At 40.2% G+C, this 13,893-nt stretch overlaps 1 protein-coding gene across 1 annotated transcript in view; it reads right to left on the bottom strand.

The window, feature by feature from the left end:
- Positions 1-5,726: 5,726 nt before the first annotated feature.
- The window catches only part of EDRF1 (erythroid differentiation regulatory factor 1), a 52,850-nt gene continuing 44,683 nt past the window's right edge, over positions 5,727-13,893 (bottom strand). The window contains exons 22-25 of the mRNA XM_065407746.1: positions 12,777-12,930; positions 11,815-11,930; positions 9,907-10,073; positions 5,727-6,455 (exon numbers count right to left, since the gene is read on the bottom strand). Of these exons, the coding sequence (XP_065263818.1) occupies positions 6,284-6,455; positions 9,907-10,073; positions 11,815-11,930; positions 12,777-12,930 (609 nt within the window). The 3' untranslated portion in view covers positions 5,727-6,283. The remainder of the gene's footprint in view (positions 6,456-9,906; positions 10,074-11,814; positions 11,931-12,776; positions 12,931-13,893) is intronic.

Here is a 13,893-nt window from a genome sequence, read left to right as displayed (position 1 = left end):
CTGTATTCATATATTCCCCCATTAGATGGGGTTTGAACTGGGTTTTAGAAATATGGTACAAAAGCGGCATGACAAGGAAGTCTGAGAGACCAGGTAACAATGTGGAGGCTCTGCATAAAGAATGCATATTATTTCACAGAGGAGAAATGTTTCACTTACTTCTCTAGGAGATCTGTACTTTGAATAGCACCAAGACCGTACTACCCAGCTACCTCTCCAGTAGTAGAAGCTCCTAATTCTCAGACAAGAGATGGGCTGCCTGGCCACCTTACTACAGAGCAAAAGAAAAGGTACATTACCCAGGTTATTTAGTATTCTGACTTGTGTTCTGACAGTCCCTGCTGTGTAATTTCGCTCAGATGCCAAAGTGCATTAACTGTGAGAAGACGGGAGAGTGAATTGCTGCTTATAAAACACAGGGAACAGAATTATAGGCACTATAGCCATTCAGCTGTTTTTACAATGACTGGTCAGCATAACCACATGACCAATAGTGTCCACATAAACCATCTGAATCAGACCTTGATGGAGGAAGTTGGTCCCTATCCCAACAGGTAAAAATACATGGCTTAAGTTATTTTTATATTCCTGCCACCGATATCTATAATTGTAATTTAAGGGAGAATGCTAACAGGGCTTACTAATTTAATTAAAATGATAAAAATAGAGACCCATAAATTAGAATGGCAGTTGGGATAATGAAGGATTCCACTAACATCACTTGGGAAGAGTGGTAATGAGGGTGAAACACAGGCCACATGGCAGTAACCTGGTCTGAAAACAAAAGGTAACCTAACCCCATCAACGGCTATCGCTATAAACAACAAGGAGAAACAAAGGCACAGGAGCTTCCTCGAGACATTGAGCCACACAGCACAGTGGAGTACAGGCATAGTGCTTTGCTCCAAATTTCGTTCACTTCTCCAGGCCCAAAGCGTGGCTGACGCACGCTTCTGAAAAACCCCAAACCCCGCAGAACAATTTAGGCTTGCTCCTGTTCCAACTGACATCTAATGGCAAAGTGACCTTTGAGTTTGGGGGGTTCTAAGGTGCAACTGATGTGTGTTTTCGTTCCAGTTCCTGGCAATGGTTTCTCTCATTTATGTGGGCTAACGAGAGTCAGCCAAAAATCAGTTCCTCTGCTGCTGCCCAGCTTTCTTGTTTACAGCAAACAAAATCTGAGCACAGCGAGCAGGCAGCCTGGCTTCAATTTCAAGTGTTATTAATTCGGATTTAAAAGAATTTGAGAATCTAAAGATGCTAGATGTAGAAAGGTGCATTTTCTATTCTGCTTTAGCAGACAGAGTGCCACGCTATTCTCCAGGAAAGAAAAGGTGATATGGAGAGTTAGTGAGATGATTTAATATTTACTTGTTTTATGGCCGTTGGTACTGGCTTCATGAGAACTATAATCACAGCACACTCTGAAGGGCCCCAACTCAAGCCAAAATAGCAACATGGAATTGCAGCCTGATACTGGCGCCTTTGTGCATGTCTGGATACACAGGAAAAAATATATATATAAAAAGGCATAAGTGTCCACTTCAAGGAACAAAGAATTTCGCAGTGTTGCCAATGCTCACTGTTTTAGCATGAATATCATATTTGGTACTTTTCTTAAAGGCCGAGTTCCTGGAATCATGTTATACCTAGGACTCTCAGCTTTCATGTAAAAGTATGGGCTTCTCTACAGTTACTGGGGGATTGATGAGCCACGATTGATGCATCAGTAGTCAATTTAGCGAGTCTAGTGAAGACCTGCTAAATTGATTGCAGATTGCTCTCCTGTACTCCACTGGATTAAGACTAGGGGAAGTTAACGAGAGAGCATGTCGACATCACATAGTGTGAACCCCGCAGTAAGTAGATCTAAGGTACATCGATTTGAGTTACGCTATTCACGTAACAAATTACGTAGCTTAGATCGAATTTCCCCTGTAGTGTAGACAAAGCCTAAGTTTCTACCCTTTATGGGTTCAGAAAACAGTTTGAAAACATGAACCCTAAATACACAAGAAACAGAAGACAGTTATTCTTTTAATGCATAATTTTGTGGGTGTCTGACTCATGACTTTTGATTGGTTCAGGTTAGCCATACTGCATTTGGTAATTTGAAGAAAAAAAACCTATCATTATGGATAGTGTGACACATATTGCAACCCCGCACATTATCTCTGGGAACCACTGTATTAAATTCATTAACGTTTTCTGTAGGACTGAGTTCTACTTCATGGTGGAGGGTTACCACAACTCCTCCGAGAACTAAAAACAGTGAGCGGAGTATGTGTGAATACCCTTGGGATTGCAAACCGATCTAGAGCAGCACCACCCCCTGGAATGACTTGCATATACTCAATGAGGCTGGGTGTTCCAGACACTAGGAATCAAAGAAAGGGCTTCTGGTATAAAAGGATGAACTAAATTACATGTGGTCTTCCTTTTGATTCAGCAAACAGACAGGACCGTTAGTCCTAGGGGACCCCCAACCCTGGCGGGAAGAGTTGGAAGGCATTGGCCTACCAAGGTCCGAAAGATTGATGGGCAATTTTTGGTATGTTTATTAGTAAGTGTATAGGAACTTCTTTTAAAAATATGTTTTCCCTATAATGCTTTTGCCTTAAACATAAACATGCTTGCTGAGAAAGCAGTATGGATTATTGGTACAAATGTTGTCATTGTCCTCAGAGAGAAAGCACAGTTTAGGAGCGGTCATTAGACAAACTGGCTTGCTGGGATATCACAATGTACAGCAGGGAACCTGCAGCCTTAAAAACCTCTGGCCAGAAAGGAGTAGGACACAAATTCCTGCCACGAGACAGATGATGGCTGGACTCTTGAGGCCTGACTGGGCACTCCTGGAGTGGACAATGGAAGGGGAATATATGTGCAGTTACCCCTCAAACTGTGACAGACACACTGACTGGTGAAGGCATAAACCCCGAAAGAAACATTGTCTTGTCAAACTTTGTTAGAATATGCTTTAGGAAGGGAGGGGGCTGGCTTTATGGATTTAACATCTTCATATATATGAATCATATGGTCTATCCACCGTGCTATGTTCTAATCAGCTGGTGCAAGCTAAACAGTGTCAAGCTGGGTCACACCCAAATAGGAGACCCCCAGGGAACATGTGAAGGAGCTGGTGCTTATGATTCATCAGTTGGTACTGTGATGGTGAAGGTCCTGATCCTGCAAAGACTTACACACATGAATAACGTCATGCCTTTGAACTCCTAGTGATGCTATTTATGCATAATTTTTTGTTGGATCAGGACCCAAATTAGTACTGAATTAATGGGGCAGAATCGTGTTAGAATGCACCATGCTGCCTTGCAGATCAAGGCTTAAAAAATGAGATCTTAACCACTTGTAGCAACTATTGAACAATTATTGGGAGGTAGATTTAAACACTGATGCCCTGCTGAAATTCCAGTTTTGATAGCAGTCGAAAGTCCAAGTGATAATCTCAGCCAGATGCTAAATAGCAGAAAATACCTGACCCTGCTCTTATAAATTCTGCAAATATTTAAAGCATTTTTTAAAACTTGCATTAGTTTACAGTACTAGGTTGGGCTTCTAGCAGTTAGAGACCAATGCAATAACAAACGACAACTGGCCTTTAGTTTCAAAGTTTTGTACTTTTGCATCAATGGATGGTTGTGGGGGCATTTCCTAGCACTCCACTATCAGCACCAGTTGAGGAGCCAAGGAAAAGCTTGTCCGCATTACTCTACATTTATTTGCACAGTTAGAGATTGTACACAGATGAAATGATAACTAGGTGGGGGTTTTTCTCTCATCAGCTACTCAGTATTTAAGATAGGATCATGAAAGATTAGATATCCACTGAACAAGTCACGATGACACCCATAGAACAGGGATGTTAACAGACGAGATTATGTATATCAATGGGATTATTCTTCCAAATTCTGACTACAGCAAGCCAAAGTTGTTTCCCAGTGCTTCACAACAGATGAGTTTTCATGCTTGAGGAAAAAGGTGTAGCTTGCTAACCACAAATGCCTGGTGAACATGTCAAAGAAGAACTTCTTCTGTTTTGCAATCTAGTTTCCACTGCAGTGTGGAATTGTATCATGATTAGCCATTAAGAAATTACAGAAGCTACCTACAGAAGTTACAATTTTTATAGGGAATCAGACTCAATGGATTAGATTAGAAGTCTTTGGCTCCCTGTTTACTTTTTGGCTCTATAACTATAGCCCTTAAAAAACAAATTCAGAAGAATCTTACCCCTTCTTACTTCACAGGTGTTTGCTTTTGATGTAAACAGAAAATTTAAAAAAAAAAACACTGAAGTTGCTAATCATCCTCAATTGATATAACTGCTAGGAAAGTATGGCCATCCTAGCAGAAATCTAGATTCAACGTATTATTCATATGCAGACACCGCTGAATAAATGGCAAGGTCCAAAGCGAGCCACGACAATTCCAGAACCATTTGGGTGGCTGCATAACAATGGGTATGATTTGAAGACAGGAGGTTGTAAAAGGATGTTCTCTTGGTAATACATTTGGCTTGTTCATTTGATGGGTCCTGATGTCTAATGAAAAAGATCTACCTTGACCTGCTGAGTCCAGGTCAAGTTTGACAAGAAAAATGTCTTCTTCATAATATGAGCAAATTTAATATTAAGATCAGTGAGATACAACATGAAAAGCCATATAATTTTTATAGTCACTTTTCAGAGTGAAACTGCACTCCAACATGATGATAATCAGGATTTCATCATGAGACCTACTTCCTCCCTCTGCTCCCCTCCCCCCCAATATAGGACCTTCCAGGATAAATACTGTTCAACTCCCTCCCTCCCCCTCCCCACTGATGGCTACATGCTAGTTCTCAAAAGAAAGGCAATGAAATAGGTTTCAGTCTTAAGCAGAAAACACTGCTTTGGTTTTGCACTAGCATTTAGAGAATTTCTAAACAACTTCAGACACAGAATTTCTTCTTGCTTGATGTGAATATGGAGCGGACAATTACAAATAGTAATGGAAGGCGCTGTCCAACACTAACACCACTAGTAGGTAGATTGTAGGGAATCCAGATTAATGATGAACACATATACAGTACTGTTTAACTTGTGTAACTTTTTACTTCAAGAAAAGAGAGAGACACATGGCTTCCAATCTGATTTTGATTCAGGAGAGTTAGGAACATGATAGCTATTCACCAAAATAAAAACTTGCATCTAAGAACTTCTGACAAATCAGATGACAGATCATTGCTGTACAAATATAGTTGTAATACTTCTAATTTTTAGAGCAACACTAGTAAAAGTGACTTCGTATCTCATGCTTCTGAATTCCTCATTGACACTTTGGGAGAGATAGCTACATGTTTTAAGTCCTAACAGATTGACATGAGACTAAAGCCTGATTTTCAGATTTCCTAGTGAAGTTAATCGGAGCTACGGATGCTCAGCACATATGAAAATGAGGCCTGTGTTTTTTAAACCTGTTTTCAATGTGATTGGGGAGTTTGTGATCTCTTGGACAGAAACATTAAATGATAGCAATAAAAAAAAACAAAAAACTCAGATTTGTATGTTCTAGTTTTAATAAATAAAATTTATTTAAAATATGCTTTATCATTTATTCACAGTTTCAAGTTTGAAGAAGAGGATAATACTATTCCTGATCCAAAAAATCAAAATACAGTTAAATCCATTTCACTCTGGTGAAAATGACATTCCAGCAAAGGCTAATATCTTTGAAAAATCTTGTATTGAAGCTAAAAAGGCACACATTTATTTTTGTGCATGGTATTAACTGTAGTTAAAAAGGAAATATGTTTGCATATATAAGGGAAATTTCTTTGTACAGTTTCAGTTAACATTACTGGAAAAAGTCTTCCAATACCGCTTTGCTTACGAAGTAACATTTTATACAAAAAATATCAAACTGATCCAACTGTAACAGATTACATTTTTATGCTAAACATTTTATTTTGCATCACTGCAAAGCCCACTGCTTTTCAGAGAAATCAACTTTGTATTTCTCAAATGTTAGAGATTGGAAGCTTTACCTCTAGATTTCAATTTTAGCACTTCACAAATGTAAAAACATTAATAACCAAATCATAATTGAGCTGTCATGGGATAGCGATGAACTCCTGTTCTTTCCCAGCTGTACCATGTTATAAATAGGCAATGCTTACCTCAACTTCAATAAAACTAAGCACCACATGGGACAAAACCACTGACCCCATGTTTAACAAGGCACTGATATTTCTGTTATCTGTAGCAGTTTTATATTTGGTAAGTCACCGAATTCCTGTCTTATCAGCTTCACTGTTCTGAGTCAGCTGCTCCAGCAAATTTAAAATGACTTCTATTCTTGCTAGCAGAGTCACACTTTTGTTGGCAGTTGCACGCAATAAAAGGGAGTAAACTTGCTTGTTGGTCTTAAGAACTTCCTCCTCTTCATTACTGCCACTGAAAAAGGAACCATAGGTATCCTGAACTATTACATTGTATCAAAGCATAAACAATTACATTGTGCAAATATTAATTTATTAAAACAGTGACTACCCACACCATCAAAATCTTGTTCTCCCTGGGATTCCATGACTCCTGGTTCTCCCACTACCTCTCTAATCACTCCTTCAGTGTTTCATTCAGAGTATCCACCTCATCCCTACTCCAGCTTTCAGAAAAAGTTCTATGGGGCTCTGAACCTCACCTTGTCATCTTCCTTTACAGTCTCTGGGCAGCATATGCACAAACATGACTTCAAGTGCCATCTCTATTTCTCCATGCTATACCTGTCTCCAAACAGAAATCTCAGCCTGCCTTTCTGACAGCTCTTCATGACTATTGAGCCACCAGTTTAAACTCAGTGGGGCCAACACAAAACTCTTAATCTTTCCCTACACAAGCCCTTCTGCTTTCTCTGCCACCATGGGCGCCACCATCATTCTCCCTGTCACTCAGGCCTGTAATCTGGGCATCATCTTTGACCCAGCGCTTTCTCTGGGTCCTCACACCTAAGCTATGTCTAAATCTTGCAGATTTTTCCTACATAATATCTTTAGGATCTTGCCTTTCCCTCTCCATACACAGCTAAATATGTTATCCAGTCCCTCCTCATCTTGTGTCTTGGCTACAGCAGCCTTCTCCTTTCTGGCCTTGACAAATGCCATCTTGCCCCACTTATCCATTCAAAACACTGATGCTAAGGTAATTTTGCTGGCTCATCGCTTCAACTGTATTACCTTTCTCTCTGAATCCCTAAACTGGCTTCCCCTTCTCCAGTACATTTATGCCACGTTAGGAAATAAAACTCTAAAAGCCAGTTTTTAAAATTTTAGAAAAAATAACAATGTTGCCACTGATATTACAGGTAATTTTTTTTTTTTTTTTTTTTAATATATGTGACTAGTTGGTTTAATTGTAAATCCATCAAGAATTGCCAAGAAATAAAGCAGCAATTAGTTCATAACATTTGGCCCAAAGCAGTGGCAGGTTTATTTAACACAGAGAACAGGTATTCAATAAAAAAAAAAGCCACTGAAATGCAAGCTATTTCCAGGACAAATTACAAAAATGCCCAGGATGAAACATCACTTTGAATTACTATTCCCCTGCTCACAATTTTACACAGCCAAATTCAGTTCTGCTTAAGCACTTAATTTTTAAACACATCTTGCTTTTATGCAGGGTTATAGCCAGATTGTAACTTTTGTGGCTTGAGCACCGCAGTTTCAAAGATGAGGTAAAAAATTCCCTTCTGTATTCCCCTTGAATGAGTGCATCAATAACCATGGATCAGCAGGAGCAATTACTCAATTTCCAATCTGACCAAGCTAACCATTGGTGTGGAGGCATGGGGGAGGGTAGGCATTCCCCCCTCACCCTATGGACAAATAGGGTGCAAATATTGTATGCCCAGTTCATGTAAAAAGGTTAGAGAGAAAAGAGAATTTAACTTACCCACTTCTACAGTTTTTGAATGACACACATTAGCTGTATTAAGTTTGTATGACAATAGCATTCTGCTTTTATTTTGCAGACCTTGAAAAATTAAACACTATAACATAATTAAATTGAAATGTATGTACCATGTATACAGCCTATCAATTTAAACAGAATATTAGTGATTAGAACAGTAGATGGGAAAAGAAAATCTAAATATTCTACTCTGACATCACACCCTCTTCAAGGCTATGAAGTATGATAGCACAGAACCAACACAATTACTAGTGTTAGTCAATTACCCTGCACATCAATTTGTTTAAAAAGACGGATTATAGTTATACTCTGGTCCTTGGCATTGCGTATATTTACACTGCCACCCTGTGGAAGCTTTTTTAAAAATTAAAGGCACCTTACTGCTGCTACATAGAAAAAGTCAGGCTCTTTTCTAGTCTTTTGTCCTTCCATATATACATCTCTCCCCCCTCTGCTTTATGGTCCTTGTATACAGGAGGATGGATACTTCCCTAAATTGCATTTAGCCACAGAGCATCCAACATAACAGCTGCTTAAACCCTGGCCAGCGACTGTATTCTAATGTGAAAATACAGTACTTCGATCTTAATGCCAACTGTGCAGCTAATACAGCATTCAACAATAAAGAAAAAAACCCTGTCAATGTACACAAGACTGGAACTAGCTGGTAGAACAGGTTTTGTAAACATGACTCCAAAAAGGTGATTTTTTGCTATTATTTATGCTATTTCTGATGCTCTACAAGCTGCCGTAGTGTCTACACAGTCTCAGCTGATGAGGTCACCACATATTTGCAGCTGATGGGATAGAATGTATTTTCTGGCTCTCCCTAGGCAAGATTAAATATAATTACATTCAAGAGGAGTGATCCTGGTGTCGGCAATCATTACACTGCCACAACTCTATTCTAGAGAGCACTTTAAGGTCAACTCAAAAAGAAAAAGAAAAGAAAGAAAGAAAGAAAGAAAGAAAGAAAGAAAGAAAGAAAGAAGGCCATGTTTTTGTTTTGATTTAAATCCTAGCAGTTAGATACTGTTTGAGAACATAAGGAAATGCTTACACAAAAAAAGCTTTGGCTACCACTCCAATACTTATTTTAGAAAATATACAGTTCAACCTTGCTAAGCATTAGCCCCAAATTTGCACATAAAAACATCACTTCATATTTTTTAGCTGTAGTGGGGACTTCAGCATACCGTAAATGTCATACTTCAAACTACATCATCATCCGCAAAATTCAGTACTTTGCAATGGGTCTCCCAGTGTCTGTTAGCAATGTTCTGTCATAGGTGGAAACGTAAGGTAGACCCACCCATGTCAAAGGAAAGCACATCCACCTAACATGCGGCACAAACAATATATCACTATAGAAAGATGATGCCAAAAGTCAGAGAGATTTTAGGCTACCTGCCAATAGGTGATTGCAGTGCAAGTTATAGATTATCCCTGTACATGTGCACGCACCTTCCCCGCGCGCCCCCTCCACCGGGATGAGGGGCAGATAGACATTATGAAACATGGTGAAACAGACACTCCCTCTCTCTATCTACCAGGGACAATATAAAGTTTTGATAATTTTTCTTTTTGTTACGGCCATTCATAGGTTGTTTTTATTTTCTCTTCTCAAGATTTTAGGCAGTTCTTTGGAAACAACAGATACAAGAATCTGCCCACACACAAAGAGCAGACAATTTTTTTAGGTCATTCCCTCAGTTACACAAATCACAAAATAGTAAATACTCAGAAGAGTAAGTCAGAGTTGAGATGTAGCTTGATCATTTACACACGCACACATACAAATTATCTTTCCAAAAAAATACAAATGACATATACAAACACTGCATTTTCTTGCATGTGTGTAATATGTATAGAATCAAATTTACAATGCATATAATCCAGGATGCATCTTACCAAAGCTTAACAAGTCTCGACTTACCCAATTTTCTTTTTTGTTGACGTTAGCAATTTAATTGATTGGAGGAGGAGGAATGACAATCGAGATTCAAATATACTGAGGAGTTTTATTACTTCATCTTTATTAAGGTTAGAAGAGGAGTCACCAGGTGGTGTCTTCTCATCACTACTTTTCACATCCTCATTTATCTAAAAAACAGAAAGGTATTTCACCTAACCCAGCTAGCAAATTATATTTTTAAACCAGGTTCAAATAGTACAATTTCAATTTAATTCACTTGTTAAAATATACAATGTTAATGTCAAGGCTATTATTCCATGCTGTTTATGAAATTGTTTTGGTAGTAACTTACATCAGCATTTTCACCAGTTACATAAGGCTGGCTGTGACTTTTTTGAAGTAGCTCTAATATGTTCTATGTACTCTATCAAATTTAGTTATGAAAATAATGGGAAAGCATGGATTTTAGTATCTTGCTCAGATTATCATTGCCATTGGATAATGACAAATGTATCTCAGCATAAGCAGCAATATTTACTTATTCAACCATCAGGATCCCGCTGATAGGGCTCAACTGCAAATGACCTTCAAAATTGTTAACACTTGAGTGACATGGTGGATCTTAGTGGAAAATATAAACCTCGTTCAAAAGAAGTTTATATGCAACTCTCAAAGACTTCAGAAGATCAATAAGTGTACTATAGATGATGACTACTACTGGAAAGGAAAGACTCATGTCCCGTTATGCAGAAATACATCAGTCCCAATCAATCTCTGCAGAACTATGAGAATTCAGAACTACATTTCTCTTTGAAATTTTGGCAATTAACTTTAATAAAACTACAGTTAGGTCCAGTGTTACTAGGATTACATTAAAACTGGTCTTATTAACTTGAATTCATCTGACCGAGTTACAATATGTCATGCCAATAATATATAATGAGGTTTGGGTATACTATTTTTGTCCTCAACATTTTAATGCAGAACTTCAGTTCTGCTTAGATCTCCAACTATTCTGGTGCTGTCTGACAAGGCAGAACTTGACAGGATTCCAAAATGGGTTTAGCCTCAAAACATAAGATTGTTTAACTTGTGCCTTCTCTCTGTGCCTATAGAACAGCGGTGGGCAAACTTTTTGGCCCAAGGGCCACATCGGGGTTGCAAAACTGTATGGAGGGCCGGGTAGGGAAGGCAGTGCCTCCCCCAAACAGCCTGGCCCCCGCTTCCCGTCCCTTGACTGCCCCCCTCTGAACCCCCGACCCATCCAACCTCCCTGCTCCTTGTCCCCTGACCACCCCCTCCTGGGACCCCCCCGACCCTAACCGCTCTCCCGGGACCCCACCCCCTATCCAACCCCCCCTTCTCCCTGTCCCCTGACTGCCCCGACCCCTATCCATACCCCCATATCCTGACAGGCCCCACGGGACCCCCACACCTATCCAACCCCCCCCCGCTCCCTGTCCCAACTGCCCCCCCCCAGAACCTTCTGCCCCATACAACCCCCCCCCGCTCCCTGTCCCCTGACTGCACCCCGGGACCCCCTGCCCCTTATCCAACCCCCCGACCCCCATACCATGCCACTCAGAGCAGTATGTCTGGCAGCCGCGCCGCTCGGCCGGAGCCAGACACGCTGCCGCGCTGCCCTGCAGGAGCACGCAGCCCTGCTGCCCAGAGCGCTGCTCGCGTGGCAGCAGGGGAGGGGCCGGGGGCTAGCCTCCCCGGCGGGAACTCAAGGGCCAGGCAGGACAATCCAGACACAACGAAGAGAATTTAACAAAAACCTGAAGATGAACTGTGATAGCTTAATATTTAAAGAATAGTTCAATTACAATTTAAAAACCAGTATTTTATTCCCAAATGAAAAGGTATAAAAGTGACTACACAAGGTGCAAAGCAATAGATAATCAGACCACTTGTCCTTTTGCTTACCTGTTCACATTCAGCTAAAAGCTCCTTTCTGATCAGCTGGAATGCACACTGGGTCTTTATCAATATGTCTAGAGCCCCAGACAGAGTCTTTAATTTTCCAGCACTACTGTTTTGACCTAAAATTAGAAAGACATGAGCTCTGGACCAATACAGCTACTTTCATGCAAGGATCTCAGTGTGTCTTACAAAGCTATTATCATTTGTATTACTGTGGTGCCTAGGAGCCCATGTCATGAACCAGGGTCCCACTGTACCAGGTGCTGTACACACACTCAAAGGAGCTTACAGTCCAAAGTATAAGACAAGAGACAACAGATGGATACAGACAGGGAAGTACAAGTACACAATATAACAAGACTGGTCAGCATGACAGGCAGTGGTCTCAGCATTCCAGCAGCCTAGCTGTTGTCAAGGGTTAGTTTTTGTTTTTTTTTGGGGGGGGGGGTTTGGGGTAGGGGGAGGCATTGTGGAAAGAGGAGACTACTAAGGAGGCATTTTAAAGGTGGATAATACTTATGGGGAGTGCCTCCCAAATGGGTGGGGACAGCACAGGAGAAAGCACAAAGGTGCTTGTTTGAAAATTTCACAAGTGGGCAATGGACTAAAATAGGTCTTTCCCAGAGTGTGGTTGTGTCCCAAAGCAGTAGAAGATTATTACTTTCTCAAGAAAATGGGGAAATGGACAGTAACAATTTTAGTGTAGTTGTGGCCATATTGGTCCCAGGATATTAGAAAGAAAAGGTGGTTAAGGAATATCTTTTACTGCACCATCTTCCATTGGTGAAGGAGATAAACTTTCAAGCTTACACGGAGGTCTTCTTCAAGTCTGGGCTCGAAAGCTTGTCTCCTTCACCAACAGATGGTCCAGTAAAAGATATTACCTTACCCACCTTGTCTCAGTAACAATTTTACTCCTTTTTGAGATTCTCCCACAGAGATTCTTTATTTGTAGTCCAACTTACTTGCCATCTGAAACTCTGCAAATGCTACTCTTTCCAACTGCACACGAAGGAGCTCACAGGGTGCATCCTTTAAGAGTTGAAAAAGCTTCACTGCTTTACTGTAATGAAGTTCAGCTAGTACTCGATGCTGTTTCCTTAGATGCTCATCGCCAACCTGTAACAGAAGTACATTATGTAGTAAGTGTTTAGGCATTCACGTAACAGTGAAAAAAAACTGCCTGGGGGGTAGGGCACAGCCACAATCACTCTTCTGCTCAATCCACAATTGTGAAATTTGCGGGGGGGGGGGGGGGGGGGGGGGGGGGGGGGAGAGGGGAAATGCCGGGTCGGCAATTTCCCAGGAAAAGCTAGTTTAAGACAGTGCGCTGGTAAATACCCATTTAAACCAGGAAAAATACAAGTATTCTTAGAATATACCAATGGAAATTACTGAAAAATACTTAGCTATTTGATAATAGTTTTGCAGTAACAGTCTATAATTTCAATTAAAGGAAATAAAACAAAAATAGCATCAATCTAAAGTTGTATGATATTGTCTTTGTTACCTCAAACAAAAACCTTCTGAATATGAGAATTTCCCTTCTTTGTCGGGCAATGAAAATTTTAGGTTTGTTGAGCAAATAAAGAAGGGGAATTCCGAGATTCAGAAATTTCAGTTTCTGTTTGAGATAAACTGTCCAGTCTAGTACTCTGTCTCTTGATCTGGCTGGCTGGAGTACAACCGCTTCACCTGAACTCAGTGAGGACTCAAGTCAGAATATTCCAACAGGAGCAAAGATGGACAACCACTTGACCCAATTCATGGCTATTTTGAGAAAGTTCATGAAGATGACAAAGAGAGTCTTAGATACAGAAACTAAAAGGAAAAGTGTGTAGAAAGGCAGACAATATGAGGAAACATTATGGCAAAATGCAGTTGAAAGAATAAAGACACCAGAACCACTGACTTTGGCTGAAACGTATGCGAGTATCAGAATCAGACTGAGGATGAAAGTACTAATAACACTACATTGCCATTGCCAAGTACATCAAAAGAAAGCCAGATCCAGGTTGCCCAAAGACAATGAGGATGAATTATCACTTCTTTAAATCACATATGGATATGTTTGAAACAATA

Source organism: Emys orbicularis, chromosome 7, assembly GCF_028017835.1.
Source record: "Emys orbicularis isolate rEmyOrb1 chromosome 7, rEmyOrb1.hap1, whole genome shotgun sequence".
NCBI classification, from domain to species: domain Eukaryota; kingdom Metazoa; phylum Chordata; order Testudines; family Emydidae; genus Emys; species Emys orbicularis.
The sequence above is the reverse complement of the archived record's forward strand: the minus strand, read 5'-3'. Positions and strand labels throughout refer to the sequence as shown.